Genomic DNA, 27,937 nt, shown 5'->3' with positions numbered 1-27,937 from the left:
TGTCCACAACTTGCACTAGTCATGTATTGCTCAATCATACCTTGTTCAACACATACAAGTCAAAGCTCTCAAGTGAGGTCTGGCAAAAATATCTACAGCACTACTGTAAAAACAGGAGATTTAGCTCAATTATATCACAATCAATGTGAATGTATACCATCTCTTCAGTCATAGTCAGCATGTTTTAAACAACATAATTAAATGCTGGGCAGCAGGAAAAAAGTGCTACTCCCCTGACTTTCCTAATGATACCTGGTTGACAACTTTAGGTTTATAAATTTTAATGAGGGGTTCTATTCAGAGCAATTAACCATTGCATTAATAATTTACTCAAAAGCAATTAATGAAACTTCAGTATAGGTAGCACACTCCTATGTAAATGTACTCAAAACTGAATATGATTATCTTGAATGGGATTTAAGTTTAGGTCAGCATGCAATCTTACACTCAGGCTCCACGGATTTGTTAATTTATTTATAATATACATATCTCAAGAACTCCAGGCAGGCAAGATGATAATTCTCTCCCCATTTGATCCTCCAAACTCTTTTGCCATAGGTTTTTGAAGAGTGGAACCAATGGCCCACGTTCACCCAATGAATTTTATGGATAAGTGGGATTTTGAAAGTTGTCTCTGCGATTTCTACAACCCTGTTAGGATTTCCAGAAGGAGCTGGAAAAATGGATTCCTCTGCTCTGTTGGGGATACTAATACATAAATTCATTCCTGTAAGTTCTTTGCATTCTTGTAAGTGATTTGCAAAAAATTTAAAAAAAAAATCCGCCTTGTGGGTTTGTTATCTCCATTCTTATCTTTCTGGGACAGCCCCACGCAAATAAATACTATGTTCTCTTTCACGTGGCAGTTAACCCAACTCCTTAATACAAATCTACAGGTAATGGAATTAGACTGGCACCGCTTCGCTCACAGTGGGGAAGAGTGCCCACCGACTTCTTGGCAATGAATTAAAGCAGTGGCTCTCATCAGAAAGAAACCGGGGTGTCCGTGTGAAGTTGAACCCCAGGTGGAGACTGCGACTCGTCACCGCGTATTTGGGGAGGCTTGCCCAGGGCCACTTTATGCATAACTTCCTATCCGACCTGAACTCCAGAGCCCCCGGTTCTTGAAAACATAGCAACGAGGCGCTTTCTCATCCGAGCCCTCTTTGGCCACGGCCGATCCGCGGGGAAAGAGGAAGATAAGACGCGCCTCGTCGTCGCCGGCCCTTTCCTTCCAGCCCCTCCCCTGACCGCCCTTTGACTCTCCGTCGAGGCGGGCTGAGGGCGGAGGCTGGTGCTGGAGGGAGGACGGGGCGGGCGGAAGACTGGTCGACGTTACCCGGGCCGGTGTCTTTCTCACTCCTGCCTTTGTAAGCACGCCGTCATGGCTTCGGCTCTCCGTCCCGGCGCCTCCTCTCCCCCCGCCGCCTGCCTACTTCTGCTGCTCGGCTGCCTCGTCATGCGCGGGGCTTCCATGTGGCCGGAGGAGACGGAGGAGGACGGCGACGAGACGGACCCCCACTCGCGGCACCTCTACAACGCCGAGATGCTGCGCCATGGCGTCCAGAGCGCACCGCACTTCGTCATGTTCTTCGCCCCGTGGTGAGCGGCGGCGGCGGCGGCCTGGACAGGGAGGAAGGGCGCGCCGCGCTGCGCTTCTATCCCGGCTCTCCCTATTGTGGCAGCCGGAGGGAGAGCCGATGAGGGCGGGTTGGGAAAGGAGCCCCCGGGAAAATCCGGGGCGGGAGTGGGGGGGGGCTCTCTTTTCCCTCCGCGCCCCGCCTCGATTAAGCTTTCCCCCAAATCCCGTGCCCGCCCACTCCCCCGCTTCCCACAGCCGCAGACCGTGCCAGAAAGAGGCTGGGATTTGCTGAGATTTGGATAGTTCACTTCCACGCAAGCAAATCCTTTAATCTCTCCTTGGCACAAACTACTGAGCTAAAGTTACTGTCTTTCCCCCAAAGGCGTAAAGCGGACTTCTTCCGGGGTTGCTAACATGAATGGATGAAAAGTGGAGAAACTTGCACAAAGTGTCCCTGTTGGGTACCTAAACATTTAAAAGGCGGAGAGGGAGGCGGGGGGCGCCCTGTGATGTTTGTAATCACAGAAGCCATCTTTTCTGACCTTGCCTTGTCTGCAAGCTTATGGATTTGCTGTACAGGTGGGGTAGAGCCAGGAGAAAGGAAGGATACAACAAAGGAAACCCATCCTAGAAGCAGTTTCTGAAGGTCAGATGGCAGTTATGACTGCATTTAGCTCATCCCTTCCTTGAACGCCTACGATATTAGCTCCTGCAGAACTGAAGCAAGCGTTGTCAACCCACGCCTTATGCAGATGGCATAGAAAGCTCAGCAACTTTTTAACAGGTGAAGCAGGGATCACAAAGGCTACTTTAAAATAGCAGCATCAGTTCCAAAATTAGATGTTGAACTAATGAAGTTAAGTGTCTAGCACTGCAGATTGATATTCATGGAACAACAACAACAAAAAAAAACCCCCACCAGTGCAGGCACTGCATGTAAGCACACTCCTTTAAGTCAGTTTTGACTCCTGGCGACTGCCTGGATTAGGTCCTGCAGTTTTCTTGACAAGGTTTTTGCTATGGTCATATTCCTAAAGCTGATAGAAAATGATTGGCCAAGGTCACCCAGCTGGTTTTATTGTGTAAGGCTGGTCTAGAACTCAAGGTCTCTCATACCAAGGTTAAAATGATAGCATTCATAGAGCTGAAATCATGAATGTTGAGTTCCATCCTAGACAGTAATAAAGATGGGACTTATTTCAACTCAATAATTTGGATTTAACTATAGATTGATGTTAAACATCCTTGGCAAGATCACAAAAGTCCTGCCTAAGTGTGAGATAGACTATATGGGAGCAGGTAATCCTGGAGCTTAGGCCTAAACAAGTAAGGCTTCATAAACCAGTGTGAATATGTTTCACTGGAGGTTGATGGTGCTGAGTGGCATGATGAAAGCTTTGACTCAGGATGTGACTGTTGCGAAATAGGCAGATTTAAATCGAGGAACATTATTTGGAAAGTTCTCCAAAGTAAAACTGGCAGAATCTTATGCAGTCCTGCTCACACTCAGAAAGTGATACAGAGCTACAAAAATGCAAGGAACACTGGACAAAGTGATCGGTCATAGCTCTTCTATGAAAAAAAGGCTACAATATTGAGTATAATTTTTGTAGAAATAAAATATACAAAACGAGTTCTTTTACACAAAATGTTTTATGGCATCTTGCCATAAAATACAATGATCGCCACAAACCTCTTAAAGCGGATTAGACCAAAATCTACTAATCATGATTACTGTGTGTTATCCTGAGTATGAAATGCCTGATGGTACAGTTTCTGGGAACCATAACCATATTTGTAGATGCTTGTTTGGCCATTTTGAGAACAGAATACTGAAATGATTAAGCGTTCGTTTATCTAGCAGGCTCTTACTTAATTATGGTAATTGAAACCGCCAGCTCTGTTGCTAAGTGACCCAGTCATAAAGCACAACTTCACATGATTGTGCTGATTTATAAGAGAGAGGTGGTAGTCCAAGTTGCCATGATCAGGTATATCTCATATAGTTGCAGCATCTCATGGTCATGATTGCCATTTGTGACCACCTGCCAGCTTTCCCATTGACTGCATGATGGAAGCTGGCAGTGAACATCACAAATGATGATTGAGTGACTATGGGATATTGAGACTTGTCGTAATTGCAGGATGGTTGCCAAGTATCTGGATCGCAATTAGATGACCACCAAGATGCTGCAATGGCCACAATTACAAGGAATGGTCATAATCTCCCTTGTTCTCTGTCATCGTAACTTGGAATAATTGCTGAATGATTGCTTTACAAGAACTACCCTTAATATTCTTTTCCATTACTTTGAAGAGGGGATAATGCTCATTGCTGCAGATAACTTTTCAATGGATGTAATTCCCTGAAAACTTAATCTCTTTCACCCTGGCCCCCAAAATCTACATTACTCCTGTTTTCAAGAGTAATGTGTAAGTTTCAGTACATTTGACTATAGGGCCATGATGGCGAACCTATGACACGGGTGCCACAGGTGGCACGTGTAGCCATATCAGTGGGCATGCCAGCTCAGCTCCGGCATGCATGTGCGCGCCGGCTACCTGATTTTCAGGCCTTTTGGGCCCACCAGAAGTAGGGAAACAGGCTGTTTCCTGCCTCCGGAGGGCCTGGAGGGGGTGGGGAAGGCTGTTTTCGCCCTCCCCAGATGCATAGAGAGGATCTGGAGCCAGGTGACAAAGAAAAATGGGCCTATCGGGCCATTGCATGCCAGGAGTGGGTTGCGTGCGCATGCGCAGGGCAGGACACATAGAATTATGGATGTGGGCACGTGCGCACACGAACCTCCCCCACTCCCCCCTTCCTGGCACATGATGGCAAAAAGGTTAGCCATCACTGCTATAGGGCTTTCTGCCCCATTTCCCTGCCTTAAATTTGAGTTGGTGTTCAGTAGAACTTCATTTCTAGATCAATATGCAGAATTACTTACAAGGATATAACCAAAATGGATTTTTAGTTATTTGAGAAGCCATTAACAAGTATCTCCATGCAACAGTTAGTTGCACCCTAGTTTCTCTGAAGACAGCTGTAACTTTTCCAATAAGGACAGACAACTAATTATGTACCAATAAAGGACAACTAATTATGTACCAACTAAAGCCAACTAAAGCCCTTCAAAACATGCTAAGTAAACCAAAAGACCCACCAATCCCAGAAGGAAAAACAGGAGTCATCTACAACATACAGTGTAAGAACTGCAACAACCACTATGTAGGACAAATAGGCAGAAGACTGGCAGAACGTATCCATGAACACCAACTGGCAGAAGACATGATGAAATTTTTTAAATTTCACAACATAGACAGATTTAACTGTAGTTTCAGTTGGAGAAATGTGACAATCTTACACCAGGCCAAGTATAAAAATGCCAGGGAATTTCTAGAAGCCTGGCATTCTGACAAGCCATCAATAGACACATAGACATTAACAACATCTATAGACTATGCAAGAGAGACAATCAACCAACCCAAAAGAGAACAAAAGGACTCCAGTACCTCTCCACCAGTAATCAGCACCCAGGTCATCATGGATTAACTCCAAGGTTAACTTCAGACCAACAATCAAGTAAACAACACCCCAATCAAGAAACTGCCAAAGAGCTATCAATAAACAGCCCAACCAAAGAATCTCTAAGAACACCCCACCCACACAGACAGGGTTGGGGTTAGGGTTAGACACCATAATACAATCTGACAGCAAACAGCACTCCTTACTAGCACTGATGGTGTTACCTAGTTAGGGTAATGAAAAGTTGGCAAGAAAACAAGCAAGCTTAGCACCAAGGACCCTCAGCTAATGTGTTCATAGCTTTTCTTATATTTGTCTCAGCAAGAATGACAATACAGTATAAACAGAATTATGATCATAATTTAAATGTTATCTAGGTAACAGGTTTTCTAGGATCCAATTTCTAGTAGCCATAATTGATTTTTTTTAATGATCATTGTTTACAAGTTCTGAATTCTTTTATTACCGTATTTTTCAGAGTATAAGACACAGCAGGGTATAAAACGCACCGGAGTATAAGATGCACCTACCTTTTTTGGTGAGGAAAAGAAGAAAAAGAAATCTCCCTCTGCCTTTGCCTCTGAACAATTTTGCCTGTTTACAGCAAACAGCCTGCTTTACTTTCATTTTCGTTTTCAGCATAGCTTGATTAGCACAAGAAAAAAAAAATCTGCTCCAGCAATTTACTTCTGCTGCAGCAAGCAGCAGAACCCTGCGCAAAACAGCTGAGAGCAAATCAACTGAGAGTGGGGAGGTAGATCCAATCAACTTGTGCTAATTAGGCTGTGCTGAAGCTGAAAGGAGCTGTTTCTTCTTGCTCTTTGCTTGCAAGGAGGTAACTGCTGGGAGGCAGAGGCCAAAGGGTGGGGGCCAGTGAGTGGGCGGGGCTATATTCGGTGTATAAGACGCACTTACATTTTCACCCCCTTTTAGGCGTCTTATACTCTGAAACATATACGTTAGTTTAAATGGATTTTATATGATATTCTCTATGTTTCCACTTCAAAGTTAATTTAAAGATGGAAAAACAGATGGAAAATCTTACTAAATAATGTGTCCAGCCAGTCCTAAGTTCATCAATTTGACCTTGGCTGCTTTTTCTGACTTCTTCCAAGAGAAACAAACCAGACTCCATGGCTCAGACAACAGACTACGTGAACCATGGACAGAATCAACCATATTTTTCAGCTGTGCCTGTTTGTAGGTGGAGTCAACAGACGTGACTCAGAGCACACTGCTCATTTGCTTGTTTTTATTTCCAAGGGCTGCTGGGGAAATAGGAGGTGACATGGAGATGCAGTTTGTTAAGGCACATGGTAAATATTTGTGAATGGGGCTTTGGGGACATTATGGGTAACCATAATGTGAGCTCTGCCCTATCCAAAATTGCTTTGAGGTGAACAAAAGAAACTTGGGAAGGAAAGAGTCAATAGTATATAAATAATACTATTTGAATAGCACAGTATTTATTAGTTTGGAAGTGAGTCAGGCCACCCTAAAATAAGGGGGAAAACCAACTATGTTGAAATATATCAGTTTGTCAACTGAAATATTTCCCTAAATGGGGGGAAAATAGAGTCTACTCTAAAAGGATATTTTCTTGATGATGTCCTGGGACCAGCAAAATATTGAAGGAGTCAGTTGCAAATTTGAAAATAGAACAGACTGAATTGATTGGCTTGTACTGATGATATTACCTAGTTGGTAGTGGTGAAAATTTTTTTACTACCGGTTCTGTGGGTATGGCTTGGTGGGTGTAGTGTGGCTTGGTGGGCATGGCTTGGTGGGCGTGGCAGGGGAAGGATACTGCAAAATCTCCATTCCCACCCCATTCCAGGGGAAGGAAACTGCAAAATCCGCACTCCTGGGGGAAGGATAATGCAAAATCTCCATTCCCACCCCACTCTGGGGCCAGCCAGAGGTGGTATTTGCCAGTTCTCTGAACTACTCAAAATTTCCGCTGCCGGTTCTCCAAACTGCTCAAAATTTCCACTACCTGTTCTCCAGAACCTGCTGGATTTCACCCCTGCATTAGACCTTGTTCTGCTAAATTTCACTTTTCCCATGTGAAATGACAACCATTTTGTATTAAATGTGAAGTTTTGGTTTGATTCCGTAACTTGGTTGCTATTAAAACTGTTTAAACAAATGTGACACTTTAGTAATAAGCGGATTTAATCTTCTCAGCTTCTTTTTGAAAATAATGTCTGCAAACACTTCAGTGAATTCTGATCTCTTCTGTGGACAACTTTCTCTTTTATGCTTGTGAAGAAGGCACAAGAACAGGGTTTTTGTATCTTGATTGTAATCAGTAAAGAACTCTTGGCTAATGACGTATAAAGCATTTGAGGAGAAAATAAGTCATGCTAGAATTCCTGTTTTCACCTAAACCTGGATATACTCAAGCATACATCCTAGACTTTTAAGAAAGTAGATTTTAATAAACTTCAATTATTGATAAGTAGAATTCTTATATTATAAGCATTCATAGAAAAGAAGCTCAACATTGGCCAGTGTTTCTTTTAAAAAAAGGAGAAAAAGGAAATGCTATAAGCATAATTACAGAAAGTTCCAATGAAGAGAAAAATGAAAGTTCACAACAATCTGGAGTCATTGAGGAGGATAAGATGAGGTCTTCAATTGAGCTAGACTTCTGATGTCTTATGTGGCCATATCCCTGCAAAATATTCCTTAGAGATATGTAAAGAAAATAAATTTAGGAGAGAGAAATGGAGAATTCTCTTAGGAAACAATAAGTAAATATTCAGGTTCGAGACAGATATTTATCTTGGCAATATTACTTGTGGAAAAGAGTTTTCAACAGAAATTGATTTTGAACTGAGTATGAGTCAATAGCATGATGTAGCCAAAATAATAAATAAATGCAGATTCAATATTTTCCACAAAAATATAGTTGCCAAATCATAGAAAGTAATAATTCTGCTATTCTGCATTCATTAGATTCTGCCCTGAATATTGTGTCCGGTTCTGGGTACATTTTAAGAAGGATTCAGAAAAACTACAAGCGGTTCAAAGAAGGGCAGCAAGAGTGATCAGAGGATTAAAAATTAAGTCCTGGGAAGTGGGAATGCTTATCTTAAAGACAAGAATTGTCTTTAATTTTTTGTTGTTCCAAAAGGCAATAGAATTATGGAATTATTAGAAATATAATTATGGATCTAAAGTTCCAAGAAAGCCAGTTCCTCTTGTGCTTCACGGAACATTTTCTAACACTAAAGGCAGTTTGACAGTGGAATCAATTTCCCAAGGTAGGTAGGTTCCTGTTACAAACTAGATACTGTAGCTATCAGTTACAGATGCTTTATCTTGGATCCATTCATGGAGCAGAGAATTGGACTTGGTGATCTAAGTGGATCTTTCCAGTTTTGTAATTCTATGTAATACTAATACTATATTCTTCAATAGAGTTGTACCAGAGCACATCCCACTAAATTCAATGAGACTTGCTATGATAAAGTTCTAGAGACTGAATTTCATAGTTTTCATTGTAACCATAGCTACTACTTCATTTCTTAAACTGTTGATTTTAAATTATTGTATTTTAAAAAATTAATAGCAAAGATTCTGATGACTGTATTTACTTTCAAATGATTATTGAATTATGTTTATCAACCAAAATACCCAGGAGTTTGTTTTTGTAGGATTTTCTGTCTTCATTATTGCTATCATTCTTCAGTTCTGTTCCAGAATAATTAAATCTCATGAAGTCTTTTTTCTCATTTTCATCTCCATGTTGCCGTTCCCCCACCCATGACTTTAATAAAGAAGATTTATTTCTTTATGTTAGTTCACTATGAAAGGCATAGATCAAAATAAAAAGGGCAAGCCTGTTTTATGTATTTTATAAAGAGCACAACAGGTTTGCGATAACATACTATTTATTATATTTAGCTATTCAATAAAAATATGAGGTTCTAGGAGCTTCAAAGAATGGGGATGGACCTGTGGTTTTTAATAAGATCTGCAGCTGAGTATTTCTTAAAGTTATGTCAGATTTGCAGAATTTCAGAACCATTCCTAAATTTTCACTGGTTTAACAGGAATGCCATGTTGAATCAGAATAGCTATTACTAGTGCCCAAAATCATAGATTTTAGGCAGTTAATATGTAGGTTTTTGAAAGTGGAAAAAGAACTGCTGATTCTTTCTTATCTGTCATATATTCAAATCACTCTTTTAAACATTTTCTGGGTTTAGAAAGATCTTGCCCTATGTAAAGGAGGCTGGGACAGTTATTGTCGGTCAAAACAATAACTGCCTGAAAATTAAATACAACGGAACCAAATTTGATGTGAGGGGAGAAGCCAGCAAAATAAAGATTGATTGAGCTCAGAAATGAGATAGATCAAACTGGGGGCTACGGAGAAAAAAAAATTAAAATTATTTCTATGATTTTCTATTGGAGAGGCAATTTGGAATTGACTCAGAATCTTGCTGTCTGCTCCATTCTAACTGAGCTTTCAATTCATAACAAATACTCTATACCTTGAGATGAAATGGTTTACTGCTCTAATATAACTTAAAGTATTAACTGATACTGCCTGATAACTCAAAATGTTAAGAGTTTTGTTGCAGGCTGTAATTTCTCAACCTTGGTGAGTATAAGATGGGTGAACTTCAATGCCCAAAATTCCCCAGCCATCCTTGCTTGAGAAATACCGGCTCTGGGAAAGCAAAGGGCAAAGTAAAAAGAAGGAAAGAAATCAAATAACTGATGCCTAAACAACAGAAGATACCAATAGCTCCCTAGGACAAACAAATCACATAATTTCTAATTAAGGATGGAGGACTTTTACTAAGGTCTTTGAATAAAGGGAAACAATTTGTCATATTCTATCCATTCAGACAACATTATTGTTAAGTGAAATGCTAACTGTTTAAAACCAATGATCCTGGAATAAATGAGAGGCTGAATATAGTACCCTCCTCCTTAGTTACTGTGCTGATAGGAAAAGAGCTGAAGATAAGAGATAATGTCAGTCAAAGAACAGGTGTCAAATTCTTTTGTTTGTTTTTTTGATGGCAGCAGTGAGTTTTTAAAGTATAGACATTAAATTAATTGGCAGTACAGCACAAATTTATATTGTATTTATCCCAGTAGTAGATATAAAAGAAATGATGTTGCTTTTATTCTAATGAACTGATTTGTCACATCTAGTTTATCAACTGATGTAATATTAGAAATAAAAGAAAAACTGTAATCTTTATTTTCCTCATATTAAAAAATTCTGCCAAAGTTTGAAGGAACCTAATAATAATAATAATAATAATAACAGTTTCAGAAAGCAGACTGAAAATGAATTTGGACAAAGATCTACTTTCTATATCTTATATAAAATCCAATGTATGGGAGAGAAAATATAACTTAGATATACTGTATGTAGAATTCCTCATGTCACTAATCTCAATAAAATAGAATAGTAGATTCAGAATTGTTAACAACTTTTTCACCAGAATATTTTTTTTAAAACTTGCAGGTGTGGGCATTGCCAGAGTTTCCAGCGAACTTGGAACAAACTTGCAAACAAGTACAACAACATGGATAATCCACAGGTCTATATTGTAAAAGTGGACTGCACTACAGATACACCATTGTGTTCTGAACATGGTGTCAGAGGATACCCAACGTATGTGTAAAAAAATAATACTTTATGGGTTTTCCCTCAACTCTTATGGATTTAAGAGAGCTTCTGAATGTTTGTTTTGTAAACACATGACATTCTATATTTGTATTAATTCCTTCCCCTTCCTTGAATATAGCATGTAAGTAGCAATAGCTTATGCAACTGTAAAACCAGAGTACATACAAAAGGCTCTTAATATCTGTTGCTTTAATTATTTCGCTCATGGTAGTAAAAGCAGTATGGTGATACAAGATGAGCATCCAATATTTTCATTACTGACCCTTTGCAGCGTATTGTAAACAAATGTGTTTCTACCTGGTAGGCACAGCTGTGCAAATATACCACAACAGTTTTATAACAAGCAGAAAGTAGATGAATTGCTCTAATAGACTAGGACAAAAAAAGTGTTAACCATTTTCTTACATTAAGAAATTGTTTGTTACTAAAGCAAGATCAAAACGGTGGAGAGCCAGGAAGTTTAGGGTGTAATTCCAAAGCTCTAAGGTTCTTAGCATGGGCTATAGAATAGAGTCAGCAGAAATATTCCTCTCTAAAGACTCCCCTCTCTTTTGTAGAAGTTTTATGAATTCATCCTGGCCAAGCTGCATTTGGTGACATCATGTTCTCCATTTTGCATTTGTAGTAAATTATCCACTATTTTATTAGCAAACCACAGGTAGAAGGATTTGACATGTAGCAGCACATCACACTTAGTTCTTGAGGCCTGTTTTTTTTAAATTATTATTTTTATAATTGCTAATATAAGAATGATGGCATATAATTTCCTAATTGTAGCAATAGTGTGTTTTTCACCTAGAGAGTTAACAGCTTAACTTCCAGTTTGGCTACCTTGCAAGCCAAATAAATAGCAGAGCAGATCTGGTTTATCTCTGCCATATTTTTTCAGGCATTCTGTTCCCATTTTTTAATATTTTCTAAGAAAGATACAAACACTAAAAGGGGAAATGCATAATGGATGATGCAAAGTCTCAGAAAAAAAGGGAATATGGATACTTTAATAAAATCATAGGCAACCATCATTTCCCCATAATTGGTTCATTTAATAGCTTTGTTTGGAACCGAAGAATATATATTTTGTTTTAGGGACAAATAAAGTTTATTGAGAGTGTGTTCATGGGAGTTAACTTGGCTTTTGTCTTTGCTTTAAAAGAACTTTTGAAAGTCTGCAGAACAATGGCAGTTTAAATTTGGAAAGTCTAAGGCTATGCTATTGAAATTAACGGAAATGTTAGAATTAATATTAATAAACCATTGTGAGGAATGTTGTCTGGGATCCGATATGACATGATGATTGTTTTAAAAATGTTTCAAGTTTAAATGACTATTAACCTATTTTGCTTATTGTTTTCTGAAATTTGCAGTCTAAAATTACTTAGACGACACCAAGAAGATGCAAAATATCAGGGACCTAGAGAACTTGAGTCACTAGAGAACTGGATGTTGAAGAAATTAAAAGAGGGATATGATGTAAGTAATCAGAAACAGTCCTTATTCAAGAGACAATATATAGTTGAACTGTTAAAAGATGCCAGCAGAATAGTGTTTACATTTCTGGAACAAAATTTTATGAGCTTTATCTTTATGGAGATGTGAGAAGAATATTGAAAGAGAAATTGCTTTGGCTAAAATTCAGGGGAACTTGAACACAGGATTTGCTGTCTTCATGACAATGGGAGGAGGGCACTTAGGAATTGACATAAATAAAATGTGACCCATTGTTTTCTTTATTGGACCAAAGACAAAATTATTTTTATGTATGCATGAAGAAACTGCTTCCCAGAGGAGCCTTTCTTCATCTTTCTTGAAATATGGTGGTTTCTGGATTTTAACTTAGGGATTTCCACAACCTCATTCCCTATAGCTATGCTCGTCTAAGTTGGACAGGGAATTCTGGGTGATGTGGTCCCAGGACATCCTTTTGTGAAAAAAATGCTTAGGGAAAGAGGATGTCTTCATTTATAATCATGCCAAAGTTTTGTCTTTTTGTTAGGGAGATATTCTTTTGTTAGGGAGATAATTCTTTTTTAATTATCTTAACTTTTGTATTTGTATGTTTTTTAATTTTGGCTGTTCACCGCCCTGAGTCTCCTCTGGGAGAAGGGCGGTATACAAATTAAATTAATAAATAAAAATAAATAAATAAATATTCTCTCTCTCTCCCTCTTTTCTTTTTCTTCTCTCTTCTTTCGTCTCCCTTCCCCCCCTCTCTCTCACATACACTCAAACAAACTAGACATCCCCACACAAATAGACACAAATTGTAATTTTATTGTTAACTTGGATAGTTGTTATAATTTTATTATGTACATAGCAATAAAACTACAGGTAGACCTTGACCTACAACCACAACAGAACTTGGAATTGCAGTCGTAAGTCAAGGCACAGTGTGATTGGATGTGATTTTACAACCGTTCTTACAATGGTTGTAAAGTGGATCACATGATTGTTAAGTAAATTCATTATTCCAAATGGCCAAACTGACAAAAAAGTTGCAAACCACGATCATGAGAGCATGGCATTGGCATCCAGTTGTAAATCTGAGTTGATTGCCAAGTACCCAAAATGTGATCATGTGACGGGGGGCAGGAAGCAGCAGTTGTAAGGTCCGGTATTTCAAGGATGGGTTGTAAGTACATTTTTTAAAAAGTTCTTTGTAACTTTGAATAGTTGTTAAAACAACCTATCGTAAATTTAGGACTACCTGTAACTCTTTCTCTTTTTTAAATTTAAGCATGCTGATTTCTATGTTCTTTTTCTTGTTGCTAAATATAAGGAGGAAGAACCTAAACTGAAGCCATCAAAAGCACCTGATACAAAGCAAGGTCTTTATGAGCTCTCGGCAGCTAATTTCAAGCAACATGTAGCCGAAGGTAATTTTATTTATTTATTTATCAATCAAATTAAGGATAATATTTGTGGTTTAGGGTTGAAATGAGGAGTCCTTGGTGCTGTCTGAGCTTGGTTGTTTTCTTGCAGACATTTCATTATCCAAACCAGGTAACATCATGAGTGCTAGTAAGGAATGGAGTTTCCTCTCAATTTATATTTTAGTGGATTGCCCCATCAGTGTTGGTGAGAGTGGCCTTGGAGGTTCTTTGGTTGGGTCGTTTACTGTTAGCTTTTTTTGACGGTTCCTTGATTGTGGTATTGTTTACTTCTTGATTGTTGGTCTAATGTTGATCCCATAGGTGTACCTTTAATTTGTTGACAAGTTTATCCTTCAAATTGAAAGTATATGGTTGATAAAATCACCACTTTCAAGACTCCTAGCAGAGATTGTAATGCAACATCTAGGTTCAATAGCAATCCCACAAATACAACACAAATATGGGTCAGATATTTAGTTGACACCTTCACCATAATAAAAAATGACAACTTAAGAAAACATCCACACCACCATCAGCATCTTCAAAGGAATCCAATTCACCAGGGAAGACAAAAACAACTCACTACCTCACTACCCGCCGATCAGGATATCCTGGATATCCTGATCAGCAGAGACTACGATAGCAAACTAGAAACACAAATGTACCTAAAAATCTCCCACATCAATCAATGTAATGCTCCACTACCAAAGCAATAACCCAACCTCCCACAAGAGAAGCTATGTAGGAACTCTATTTAGATGACCACAAGCACGGTACAGTAACCCTAAACAGCAGAAAAGGGAAATAGATCAGCTATACCACATCTTCCATCTATACAACAAAATGGCAACTTCATCACTCAATCCAATTTAGCACAACCAACATAAGCTATAAAAAGGATAACAGTGCCATATATCAAAAACATCTCATAAACCACCAGTAGACTGTTAAAACCACAAGGAATCAGCATAGCACACAAACCAACTAAAGCCCTCCAAAACATCCTAAGTAAACCAAAAGACCCAGCAGCCCCAGAAGATAAAACAGGATTCATCTACACCATATAGTATAAAGACTGCAAGTGCCACTATGTGGGACAAATAGGCAGAAAATTAACAGAACATATCCACGAACATCAACTAGCAGTCAGAAGACATGATGAAAAGTCTTTAATTTCACAACATATGGACAGCTGTAACCATACTTTTCAACTGGGAATGTGACCATCCTGGACTAAGCCAAGTCCGAAAACGCTAAAGAATTCCTGGAAACCTGGCAGTCTGATAAATTGGCTATCAATAGACACATACATATAAACAACATGTACATATTGTGCAAAAGAATCAGTTAACAAGCCAAAAGGAACAAAAGACCTAAACATCTCGCTGCCAGCAATTAACATCCAGATGAGCATAGATTAATACCAAGATTAACACCAGACTAACACTCAAGAAGTAAACAATACCCCAATCAAGGAACTGCTAAACAAGCCAACAGTAAAGAACCCAACCAAAGAACCTCCAAGGCCACTCCCACCAACATTGACAGGACAAGCCACTAGAATTGAAAGCAAACCGCATTCTTTACTAGCTGTTACCTAGTTTGGGTAATGAAATGTCTGCAAGAAAACAACCAAACTCAGACAGTACCAAGGCCCTCATTTATCAAATGTATATAGTGATCATTGGTACTGAACATTCTTTTTAATGTTTCATTTTAAAATAACTTTTAATTTTAATATAGTATCCCATAATGAAAAAAAATTGGGTCAAACTGCAATGTGACGCAGGCCTTCCACAGTCTGCTTAATAGTCTAATTGTAGCAGTTGCTCCATTATTGGAACATTAAACAATGTTACATTCTATGAGTTGTGTTGACCTGTGGTCTAGTTTAAACCCATAGTGGTGATTAATCCTACTCATTTCTCAGCTTAAGGCTGGAGTGGGAGCAACGGCTGGCTATTCTCTGGTGTGAATGGCAGTTCAGTTCTGAATGGTGTTCTGAACGGCTTTTCTACTTTATCAAACCTGTGGCACCCAATGAGTTATTAGTTGCAACATGGTTGGAAAAGATTTTATTTCCAGTATCTTCCTCCACTGAGAATTCATCAGCAATTCTGTTGTCATCCACCCAAGCAGATCTATAAGATTTAAAGAGGAATGTTCACTGCCCTGTACATGGGTGAAATCCAGCAGGTTCTGGACAACCAGTAGCGGAAATTTTGAGCAGTTCAGAAAACTGGGAGCGGAAATTTTGAGTAGTTCGGAGAATCGGCAAATACCACCTCTGGCTGGCTCCAGAGTGGGATGGGAATGGAGATTTTGCAATATCCTTCCCCCAGGAATGGGGAGGGAATGGGGATTTTGCAATATCCTTCCTCCAGGAGTGGAGAGGGAATGGGGTGGGAATGGAGATTTTGCAGTATCCTTCCCCTGCCACACCCACCAAGCCACACCACAGCCACCAAGCCATGCCCACAGAACCGGTAGTAAAAAAATTTGGATTTCACCACTGAATGTACGGTAATTGGAAGTTTAGTGAAAAGTTTTGTAATTAAGCTATATCAGCAAATGTTAATTTCTGCTATTTGAGGAAACTTGACTGAGAACTTTGAAAAGATATATATCATTGTAAGGCAGGGGTCCCTGGGCTACGGCCACTACCGGGACTTGAGCCATTCAGAACCCGGTTACAGAAATGTGACGAGTGTTCCCACTTGCATGAGCTGCTAGTGATTGTAGCACACTCCATTTGCACTAGTGGCAGGTGCATGTGCCCGCTACTCGTGCAAATGGAGCTGCATGTGTGCTTGCCTGCCGCTCATGCAGAAGCATCCCCTCTGCCCCTCCCTTCTGGCTGGGTCACAAAGCCAGAAAGGTTGGGGAACTCTGTTACAAGTTGCAGATCTGGAAAAGTGACTCTCAAACAAATACTCAAACAAATACTTTACTGAATTATTCGGATGGAGAAATCCAGAGTAAATCATTAAGAGTATTAAGTATAAAACTAGAAGATTAGTCTGTAATGCAGGAAATCAAAGTGTGATTCTTTGGGAATGGAAATCTAAATATGGTATAAGCCAAAGACTTGCCTCTTCTTGAAGCAGTACTGCATAAAGAGAGATACATAATAACTAAATGAATGAATAAACAGTTTTGTGTGAGTACTGCAGCCCTTCTTTTCTTTTAAAGGCAATCACTTCATCAAATTCTATGCCCCTTGGTGTGGCCATTGCAAGGCATTGGCACCTACTTGGGAACAGTTGTCTATGTCCCTTGAACGATCAAAGTCTGTCAAGATTGGAAAGGTAAGTTGGGATTGGCAAGGCAGTTCAATCTTCTTAAATTGAAAATGAATTATTTTGGGAGTAGCACTGACCAAAAAAAGAACACTGTTTGCTTCATAGACTACAGTGAACATTATCTATTCCCATTTTGGAATCTTTCATGCAAGCTATTCACCCACCATAATTCCTGAGTTTACTGGAGCCTTGTGTGTTAGTCAAAACGCATTTGCTTATCCATTTGCTTGAGATTGATTGATTGAGTCCTGGGCTTCCTGAGAAGTAGCTTTAGCAAACAGCTTATCCTGGAGAAATTCTTACCCTTTGTAAGAAATCTCATGAGTAGTTAATACAGAGGCAGGGATTCCATAGGCTTTGTTATTTTAAAGAAGAAAAAGGCCAGCCCTGCAGCTTACTTTTATGACAGAGCTCTTGTTTTCATTGTAAGCATTTTGTTTGTAGGTATTGGAACAACTATACAGTTATATTGTTGGCTTTCTGATGGGGGGAAAAAACCTGCTAGTAGTCTTGAGTATTCAATTGGGTGCACTGTTAAAGCTGAGAAAAATCTCAGCTGTATATAAGAAACATGCAGTTTATGGCTGGTAATTTTTTAACCTTTTCTCTGCTAACTTCTTTTTCTTTTCATGTTGCCCCTCACCTATTTTCTTTCTTACTGAGTCACTTTTTTGAGCCGTGTGGTTTCGGAATTATAGTCCCTAAGGACAAGTCTGGGAAAAGCTGCTTTAAATTTTATTGAAATCAAAAGTATGTAATTTAGTCTATTTCCATTGAGTTCAGTAGGCTTAAAACTATTATGTATTTGCTTTATCCTATCTCATTTCATCAGAGCATTAGGAACAGAGAAATGATTACCTTTAAAGTAAATGAATTAATTTCTTTTTCCTCCTTGCTTTGGTCAGATAGAAACCATAATTTCTGTGCTTAATAAATTTAAATACTCAGTTAACTAGAGTTGAGCAGCATTCCAATTTAAATGCATATATACATGCATTCATTCATACATACATACATACATATATATTGCAGCTGATAATTTAACAACTCTGCTTCTAATATTCTCAAGGTTTAGAGTACTCCTGCTATGAAAAATGGGGTGGCTCATTTCATTTTTATGAAAGTTTTTGGTTATTTATTTTCCCCTTTCCATTTTTTTTATTTCAAAGTTAAGTTTTTTATTTTAATTCATACATTGCTACCATTTCTTTTCCCTACTCGTTTTTCTGATTTTGTACCCTGGTTTATCTTTCTCCATACTTCTAGCTCTTATTCTTAATTATTTCCTTATGTATGATTCCTTACTTAACATTTTCCTTATATTCAAGATTTGCTCTCATCCCTTTTTTATTCTGATAAATTCTACTAATTACGTTTTAAATTGTATCGTTTTGTAGTTAATATCTTAACCTTGATTGTTCTGCTACCAATTTTTCTGTTCGGTTCCTATCACTACTTTTGTTAGATGCCATTAATGCTGAAGGATGCTGACAAAATACACAATAACCAGTCACCTTTCTTCTCTGCCCTTTCCTCTCATCACTCATTTATAAGGAGCGTTGATTCTTTTTGAACCTCTTTGGCAATTTTTTATACCTCTGCAGAAGAATACCATGGTAGACATCTCAATTTGAGCAGAGCTTTTCAACTGTGAAAATATTAGGTGGTATAAAATATAGCAACTACAGAAATAACAAGAACTAGGTATTAGGATCAAATCATCCCAATATTTCAATGTCTCTTAGTTCATTTCGGGATCCATTTCAGGTGAAAACCTATTAAGTCTTTCATGATTTGGGATCACAGTATCTTATTTTGTATATTCCACCAAGTCCTGTAATCATCTTTGGAGAGTCTTTTCTGTATGCCCCCCACCCAGATTGAGGTGTAAGGTGCAGCTGCTAAGAATATGTATGCAGATTCCCAGAAAGGCATACTTTTTTTCTTATTTTCTAGGCCTAAGCAAAAATCTATTTTATTTTCCCAAGCCCTATAACTTTAAATTAAACACTTAATGTTTACCTACTCTTTCTAGATAATCTTACTTTTTAATGTTTCAGTTTGTGCCATTAGTTTAAATTGTTTTCTTTAATAATTTTAAGTTCTTAAATATTTAGACTCCAGGTTTTTTTTTATGGTGTTTATGTATTGATTGCAACTTGTCTTGAGGGAGATTTTACTCTGTTTGATGTCTCTAATTATATTAATTGTGCCACATCAGACGAACTATTGTCAGTTATTATTCTCCTTGGTGTTTCTTACAATATGATATAGATTTTCATTTTTTATTCTTTTGCTTCATTTTCTGGAGTTTATTGGCATTTCCTTTGTTTCCCTCCTATCATTTTTTTAAACAAACACTATATTTCCTTTAATGGGCTTTAGCTTCCTCTCAGAGTCCTTGGATGTTATTCTTAGTTGATTTTTTTAAATTTACTGTATATTTGCTTTTGATAATCCCATTTCCTCTTTAGTCCTTACCCGCTATCATTAGACAATGTTTTCCAGGTGTATTTTATCCCAGCTTCTGTATTACAAAAAACAAGCATAAATATCTGCTGAATCTAGCTAGATTTTCTAAAAACAAAAACAACAACAAAAAAAAAACCTTCTGTATGAAGGCAAATATCCCCAAGCATGATTTTAGTGATATGCTGCCTCTAAACACAAAAGTTTGTCTAATATTTTCCATTAAATTAGGCCTGTTTCTGCTTTGGAGGTGGTTCAGTCATTGCCTGAGACTTAGTGTACACAAGACAGGATTTGTTTCCCCGTAAATTGTCACTTTCATCTTCTTTTTCTCTTTCAGTCCCAACTTCATTCTTCAGTCTTCTCTGCAAGTTGAGTTTTGGGCATATTCTGTCTGATTCTTCTTTGCCTTGCTTGGCTCACATTACTACTCTAGCTGAGGTCTGTCTATTCTCTTTATAATGCTTTAAAATGTGCGTTTTCTTTTCCAAAAACACTCTTCATGCCATGCTGATTGCACTGTTGTTTGTCTTCCAGACTGCTTGATTCTCTGCTTCAATCCATTATATAGCTTTCTTAACTCTTCACTCATTGAATATTTCTGTTGGTGTGTTTAAATGTTACATGTAACCTTGTTTCTCTTTTAGTAGCTTTTTCTATTTGACCATATTTAGGTTTTAAAAAGATCTATCGGTAGTCACAATGTATGTTTGAAAAACATAAAGAATATGAACAAGATTTAGATGGCTCCATCTGTACATCTCTATCAGTTTAATTTCATAACCTTACTTATCTTTTAATTGTTTTTCCCCTATTTCATTCCATTCAATAAATATTAAAGTTCTAAATTTCTACTATCATTTGCTGTTTTCATTTTCTTAATGTTCTTTCTTTCCTGGCTTTCTAAGCATGAAACTCTATTTTTCCTTCAGTTTTGACAAATGGTTTTTTATGATGCTTACAAAAATTGTTTAAAATGCTATTTATGTCTTTATGCTTTTTTCAACTTCGAGTCTCATGTTTGTTCTTTGATTCTGTTATCAATTTAGTTATTTTATGGGGTTTACATATCTCCTTTTTTCATTCTAGTCTTAGCCAGCAATTTTTCTATTTCCCCTTTTGTGATTTGAAATTGGGAGCCTATAAGTGTAGAAATACGTATTTTATTTCAACACCATTTCTAATAAGTTTAGCTCCATACATAACCCACTTTAATTTATAGTACATCAATTCAATAGTTGCTTCTTTTGTACAGTTGAGTGTATGGATTTAAACATTTTAAAACAGCTATTAAGGATATACTTACTGTATAAATTTACACTATATTATTGGTCTTTGTGGATTAAAGAAAAATCTTGAATCCCTAGGTGGACTGCACAGAGCATTCTACCATCTGCTCAGAAAATCAGGTGCGGGGTTATCCAACTCTGCTTTGGTTCAGAGGTGGAGAAAAGGTAAGAAAATTGCAAATTGGGCTTATTTGTGAAATTACAGATTTACTTTTACATGATTGCTTGGGTTAGATTATTTTTCAGCCTACCTCAAATGTGATTATGGAAAGCCTGGCACTCTAGTTGTTAGTTAAATCTTTATATTATTGAATCATAATATATACGCATGTTAAACAAAGATAAAATTTGTCGTAAGAGTTCCAATCTTATTTATGCTGAATTTACAAAAGCAATCTCTTCTGAACTCTGGATTTCACTAGGAAGATAAAAGGTGGTCCTGATAGCCTTCAGGCAAGGTGTAAATGAAGAGGTCCCATTGGAATAATGAAATCTTAGCTCTTTTCCTCATAAAGGCCTAATAGTAAGATTGTTCCACCAGTTGAATGTATTCTTTAGTTTAAGCCATTTCCTTTATATTCTGGCACTCTCTCCTTCTACCATTTCAGATTCCTTTTCCTTGGAGTAAAAAAAAACCTCTCCCTTTTGCCCATTTACAACTGCAGTCAAAATACTGGATCCCCACCCCCCAAAAAAAAACTCATCTTGATTTTCCTAATGTCTGTTTAGACCCAATTAAACCAAATTCTGATTTCCGTATGATTCCCTCAAGTTTTGTTCAGCAAAGAATCATTGTCTAAACACATTCAGGTTTTCAAAGTTTTTAAAAAATAATTAAGCTAGGAATCCAGCTAAATCAAAGCCATTGGTAAAATAATATATTTATCGGCTATTGTATCCTGCAATAACTATTTAACATAATCATATTCTAATGGGACATTAGAAAATGTTTGCTAAGCTAGTAATAATTGTGGTTTGATTTTTTAGGTTGACCAATACAAAGGAAAGAGAGATTTAGATTCTTTGAAAGAGTATATTGAATCTCAGTTAAAAGATTCCAAAGAAGCCATGAATGATGCTAAACCCACCAAAGCACCTTTACCAGAAATAACTCCTGAGGTAAATCTTTGGAAGTTCTTGCATTAAAGGGATTTTTTTTTCTCTCACTAAAAATTATTTTCTAAACTAGGGTTCTAGCCCAATTCCAATTATATGCCTGTATTTGGAAAACCAAAATAGTTCCCCATTCGCACATTAAGCTACTCATATATCGTATGTATATTTAAATGTAGTATGTTTACTTCCTGTTGGATGGCAGCAAATTAAATTTCACTGCTTTTTTTTAACTCATTTATTATCCTTGTGACATCATATTGTGTTGCCAGGTTGAGATACTCAGAAATATTTTCTGTCTTAGTATGTGACCCAGCAAAGTGACAGGGTACAAATGGACAGGTCAGACAGGTCAGACGGGATAACAATAAACAGGACTGTCCGAAAAGAAGAACCATGGGAAAACAAAGAGATCACTGGACTAAAAACAGTAAAAAGTTCATTAGCATTTCCATAACTTTAAATTCAGTTCTTTTCAACATCTGTTTAGCTGTCACACAGTTTTAACAGCAGTGGGTATAAAACAGGAAAGATGTTGCATCACTTTGACTTAAAAAAATTTACCAGTCTGGGATCAGAATGTTCCAGAGAATTCTAGAACATTCTATTTCCCTTTGGATTATGCTTTTCCTGGAGTTACCAATGTTGCATATCCACAATAAAGGGCTTATAATTAGGATCCTGGGTAAGGCAATTTGATTCTAACCTTTATTTCTTTTGATAGGGCAAAGTTCTTTCCCTGTCTGAAAAAGATTTTGATAAAGAAGTGGCTAATGGGATCACTTTCATCAAGTTTTATGCTCCATGGTAAGTTTTTAGAGAAGAAGTATATTACAAGTATTTAACTTCTGTTTCTCTTTTTGTTGTGGAGCATATTCTACCAACCACGCTATCTATTTCATCCTGTGGAATTGGAAAATATAACATAGAATAAATGATTAGTTTTATATATACTTAATTGTTTCCTGTTCTTGTGATATCAGTGGAATCCTTGAGATAAACTGGAATTACCCATAGTTAACTTTTGATAGCTATGACTAATTTGCGGTTACAGTTTAGTGTTAGATATTAGGCAGAATTGTTTAATTTTATTAAAAGTGTAATGTCTTCTCTGAACTTATCCCACTGCAGTATTTTAATGGGGTACTCAGATAGTACTCCGTTCCTCATTTATTTTGTTAGCAGTTAATACACTATCTACTCAAATAGTTCTGTTATTTCCACCTCCATTCATAAACCTCAGTGTTGAAATTTCTACTTCTTGAGTGTTGACATACTGTGTGAACCTCAAGGTTGTCTGTAACATACTTTGCCTGAAGGAGAATTAACAATGTTTTTTTTCCCCAGTTACCCAGCTGCATATAACTCAGAGAATTGTTGTTCCCTTGAAAGTATAGGATTTAATTTAGTCTACATCCGTGTCAGAAAGTATAGGGCTATATGAGCATTTAGAAGGCTAATTCACATGTACATTTCTAAAGATCCATTGCTTGATAATGAATACAGATAGTTTAACTTTGCTAAAAGTAATAGATTGAATCAAGACTTAGTCTTACAATAATAGTATGAGTTAATTAATGATGACATTGATTTCATTGGGTTGCTTCTGATTATGTTGGATTCAACGCATTACTTTGGTAGACTTTAACTTTGTTGGTATTTTTGTAATCACATATATTTGAATGATCAAGTGCTTAAGTATGAATCTGTAAACTGGTCTGAGATTTGCTTAGGATTCAGTGACTTCATGGCTGATTATAATGGGATTGAAATTTGTATTTGTTCAAGTAATTTGAATCATCCTCTAATTCAGAATAGACCATTTTTGTGCACACATGTAACATTTGTGCTCATGTTCATATTGTCTGAAGCTTCCCATCTGACCCATCCTAGCAATACAACTTATAATATGTGAAGAAATACTGAATTTTGGGGAATAGGTATGTTTATCTTTCACTTATAAAGCTATGATGGCATGAAATTGGGCCACATTCTTCTCTGTTCCATATGAACTATTACATGTTAGCTTAAGTAGCCAAGAGTGTATGGAGGCTACTTTTGCTGTTTATTTTAACTAAATATTTACATTAAGCTGAGTAACAAGAAGTTCATCTTATCTTAGTAGCTTTCAATATATATACATGCCCATAATGCACATTCTCCATATATAGTAAGTGTATTTAAAAAGACAATTATATTAACTGAGATAATGATAGGGAACAGATGGCAGTGTACAAATGTACATTATGGAACAGTGGAATAAATTCTTTTCAAGCTAGATGTCATGAGAATTTAATAATTTATATGTTAAATTCAGCTTTTAACTGCTAGTTTGTAAAAATCGTTTTGTAAGAGGAATATTAATTTTATATGCCCATTCCAGTTCTATTTATTGTAGATGTGATCATTCCAGAATTTATGTAGTTTAGATTTTGTGATGTAGTTCAGAGTTCATAAAACTGTTTAACATTTACTGGACTGTACCCATGATGCAACAGTTCAAATGAGGAAATTTATAGAAAATAAACCAGATTTTCAAGTGCCATTCTCAATAAATTATTTGCAAAAAAATAATAATATTAGAATATATATATATCATTGATTGAAGTGTTTCTGATAAAGTTTAGTCCTAACTGTAACTATACTCCTTAGGGGAATACTGGAAAGAAATGTAGCAATCAGTATAAAAGACAGAACTTCTCAAAATATTGACCTTATTTATGGATGTATTTTTTTATTTATCGAACTAGTAAAGGACAGGTAACAGCTTAAAAGAGAATAATCTTCAAAATAAATCTAAATTTACAAAATATCAAGTATATACAAAGTACAGCGGCATTAAAAATTTGTGAACCTTTTGAATGTTTCCACTATTATGACCTAAAATGTGAAATTGTTCTTCACACAAGCCCTAAAACTAGAACCCAGCAAAACAAGAGTCAAAAGCAGTATACTTGTTCAGTCATTTTTGAGGAAAATGATCCACAACTATATATTTAGCTTGGTTCACCAACTTTTAAGTACCACTTTGTTCATCAACTTTTAAGCATAAAAACATTTTTAATTGCCTTTGAGCTGCTGAGAAGTTATATATTGTACTACATTGTAACTTTTAATCATGCACTTGCATATGTAGCGTTTTACATATCGATGTACAAATGCTTTATTTCTGCCTTTTAAAATTTAGAGTTATGCTAGAGCAGTAATGATTAATTTTTGGGGCGGTATGTGTCAAAAATTCGGAAAATGCCTAACTTGACTCTGCTAAGGTGTCATCTCCCCCCCAACAAAAAAGAAACAATCACACTCCCCCCCCCCCACACCATCTAGGGCACTCAGTGGTAGCACTGAAGCTGCATCTGAGGTAAAGGCCAGAACTTCAACTTCAGCCATTGGGCCACTGCTGCCCTTCAAAAAGGCTGCCTTGCACTGTTCCCCATGACCCAGAAGCCTTGGGGAACAGCACGATTGCCCCCACAGCTCAGTGCTCCCCAGGATCTGCCATGTGCCACTTACCTTTAGGCAATGTTGTCTTTGTGTTGACGGGCCCCTACGGCTGCCCTGGGTTGCACGAAGCCCCTCTTCTTGAAGTATCCTCAGAGAAGGGTCTTCCACAGCCACTGCAGCCATCAAAAACTGCATGCATATCCCATTCTCATACAATTTTCCGAAGCTCTGGAGGTTACACAGAGCATACCCCATTCTTGTGCAGCCTCCAAAAATAGCATGAAAATAGGGTATGTGCTGTTGAGAATAGTTTTCAGGAGGTGGTGAATGTCACGGTGTTACCCAAAATATTATGATGTCACCTTTCACACTTTTATCATAGGTTTGCCATCACTGTGCTAGAATCAGTAGTAAGAGAAAGGCCTTTGTCATCCCATTCAGCGAAATTTAACTTCTTTTAAGGTACCTTAGAAAAAGGTTTTGTTTAAATGGTACATTCTTTCCACATTTAAAGATTTGACGATCCTTAACTCAGATATTATATGATAGCATCTGAAAGAATGCAAGAGCTGTTAAAGTAGTTTACTTTTACATTGCAACACAAAATGATGAAATACAGGTTTCCAAACAGTTTGGCTTGTTATTGATCCTCTCCCTCCACAAACACGAAAAGGGGAGTGTGTTTTGTCTTAGGTCTTGTGTTTCAGAAGCATTTTCAAATTCTCCAAGCCTCCATTTTCCAAGAAACATTACAAAATTAAGGCAATTGTTATCATATTCTCCTAAATCTGGAGAAAGGCAATCTCCTTAATCCTTCATAATGAATTTATTAGATTCAAAGGGAGTAGCTGAATATTTATGAACCTTTGGTAGGATGATAAATATTTGTACTCATGAAAAATGGGTAGTGATTCTTGTAAGTCTTAATGAAGTAGATGTGATTTAAGTTGATTTTCTATCATCAGATATGATTGGATTGTATGAAAGGATTCATATTTATATCTGTATTTAATCTTGTGTGACTACTAACAGATTGTATTGTGATATGCCCAAACTTAGTTTTCATTGAGTTTTCTTTCTTTTTGAAAAAAAAATGGATTTCTTACATTAACCATTAACAAAACCAAAATAAAATTCACTCATTATTTCAGGTGTGGACATTGTAAAAACCTGGCTCCCATATGGGAGAACCTCTCAAAAAAGAACTTTCCAGGACCAGTGGATGTGAAGATAGCAGAAGTAGACTGCACTGCTGAACGCAATGTCTGCAACAGATTTTCAGTAAGCACAAGGCTAGATGGTATTCCAGAGTTTATACTAAACATTGAAATTGCTAGTGGCCATTAAGTTTAGTCCAGGGGTGGGGAGCGATGGCCCTTTTATGACTTGTGGATTTCAACTCCCAGAATTCCTGAGCCAGCTGGCTCAAGAATTTTGGGAGTTGACGTCCACAAGTCATAAAGGGGCCATACTCCCCATCTCTGGTTTAGTCAGTCCTACTGCTTTATTGTTAAAGCCATACACTGGGATATAAAAGGTTTTCTCACACCTGTTATACAAGGTCAACATGCTGGAGATCTTGAAATTCGTAAAAAAGGGGGCAGGCCTAGTTGGTACTTGGATGGGAGACTTCTGGGCAATTCCTAGGACTATAGCATTAGGAAATTAAAACAAAAGGCAGAAGATGGTCAAGACAAACGACATTTGTATTGCAGCCAAAGAAAACAACAGTGATCTAGGTTGACTTAAATATGCCTTAGACATGTACCGAATTGCATTTAATGCAACTGGAATGATTGGGGGGGGGGATTTCTGCTAATTAACATATGCTAAATAAAGGGATAAGGTTAAAATGATGGTGTTTTCAGATTTCTTTTTTTCTCTTTCTGAAGGTCCATGGCTACCCAACACTCTTGCTTTTCCGTAGTGGTGAGAAAATAACTGAACACACAGGAGCCAGAGATCTCGACACACTGCACAACTTTGTTCTGGGACAGTCAAAGGATGAACTGTAAAAATGTAGTGCTTAGTTACCGCTTCTTTAGCTGGGTCCGGTAAACTTGGAAGTTGAATCATGGTAACGTTATTGGATTTCCAGTAGTGGTCATGCAGGAAACTGGATGTTCTAAAGCGTGGTATTGTCTGTTCATATGTTTGTATTTCCTATTATCTACTCTGCTAAACTTGAGGGAAGGTTACAACAAACAGTAACTGTTCAAATTAGGAACTAGTATTTATGGTACTGGTTACAGTAATGAATTTCCACTTGTCATATGATGAAAAAAATGTGTTTTGAAACAAAAATTAAGAGGAAAAAAGCTAACATCAGAACACATTGGTTTCACTGCAGATAACACATTAGTACAATATCCGTTGCATAAAATTTGCAGAGTTTAATCTCCTTCGGAAACCAAATTAGAAGAAATTCTAAAGAAAAGCACACAGAAGCACAAACACTTAGGAAGCTATCCCTGGCTATTTACTTTCTGTTGTTGTCTCCTCTCATGAGGAAGTGCAATGAAAATTAACGGTACTGCCTAGGTCTGGATATTGGACGATGCTACCTCTCAGCTAAGCCCAACACTCCATTTAATTAAATTGCATGACTTGGCTATCTTCACATAGATTTGATATTCATTTCAATTCCAAACATTATAATTAAATTTTACTGGGTGAG

The 27,937-nt window shown here is 37.3% G+C and overlaps 1 protein-coding gene across 2 annotated transcripts; it reads left to right on the top strand.

The window, feature by feature from the left end:
- TXNDC5 (thioredoxin domain containing 5) lies at nucleotides 1-27,332 on the top strand. 2 transcript variants are annotated; one of them, XM_087890309.1, is made up of 11 exons: nucleotides 1-1,602; nucleotides 10,606-10,755; nucleotides 12,135-12,240; nucleotides 13,547-13,643; nucleotides 16,833-16,948; nucleotides 20,779-20,865; nucleotides 21,688-21,819; nucleotides 22,118-22,243; nucleotides 22,538-22,620; nucleotides 26,412-26,541; nucleotides 27,153-27,332. In XM_087890309.1, the coding sequence occupies exons 1-11, from the start codon at nucleotides 1,385-1,387 to the stop codon at nucleotides 27,273-27,275; spliced, it is 1,368 nt and encodes a 455-aa protein (XP_087746435.1). In that variant the 5' UTR covers nucleotides 1-1,384; the 3' UTR covers nucleotides 27,276-27,332. The 2 variants fall into 2 exon arrangements, with proteins under 2 accessions (XP_087746435.1, XP_034285004.1); XM_034429113.3 differs by lacking the exon at nucleotides 22,118-22,243.
- Nucleotides 27,333-27,937: the final 605 nt, after the last annotated feature.

Source organism: Pantherophis guttatus, chromosome 3 (genome assembly GCF_059756535.1).
Source record: "Pantherophis guttatus breed Tessera chromosome 3, ASM5975653v1, whole genome shotgun sequence".
Taxonomy (NCBI): Eukaryota; Metazoa; Chordata; class Lepidosauria; order Squamata; family Colubridae; genus Pantherophis; species Pantherophis guttatus.
The sequence above is the reverse complement of the archived record's forward strand: the minus strand, read 5'-3'. Positions and strand labels throughout refer to the sequence as shown.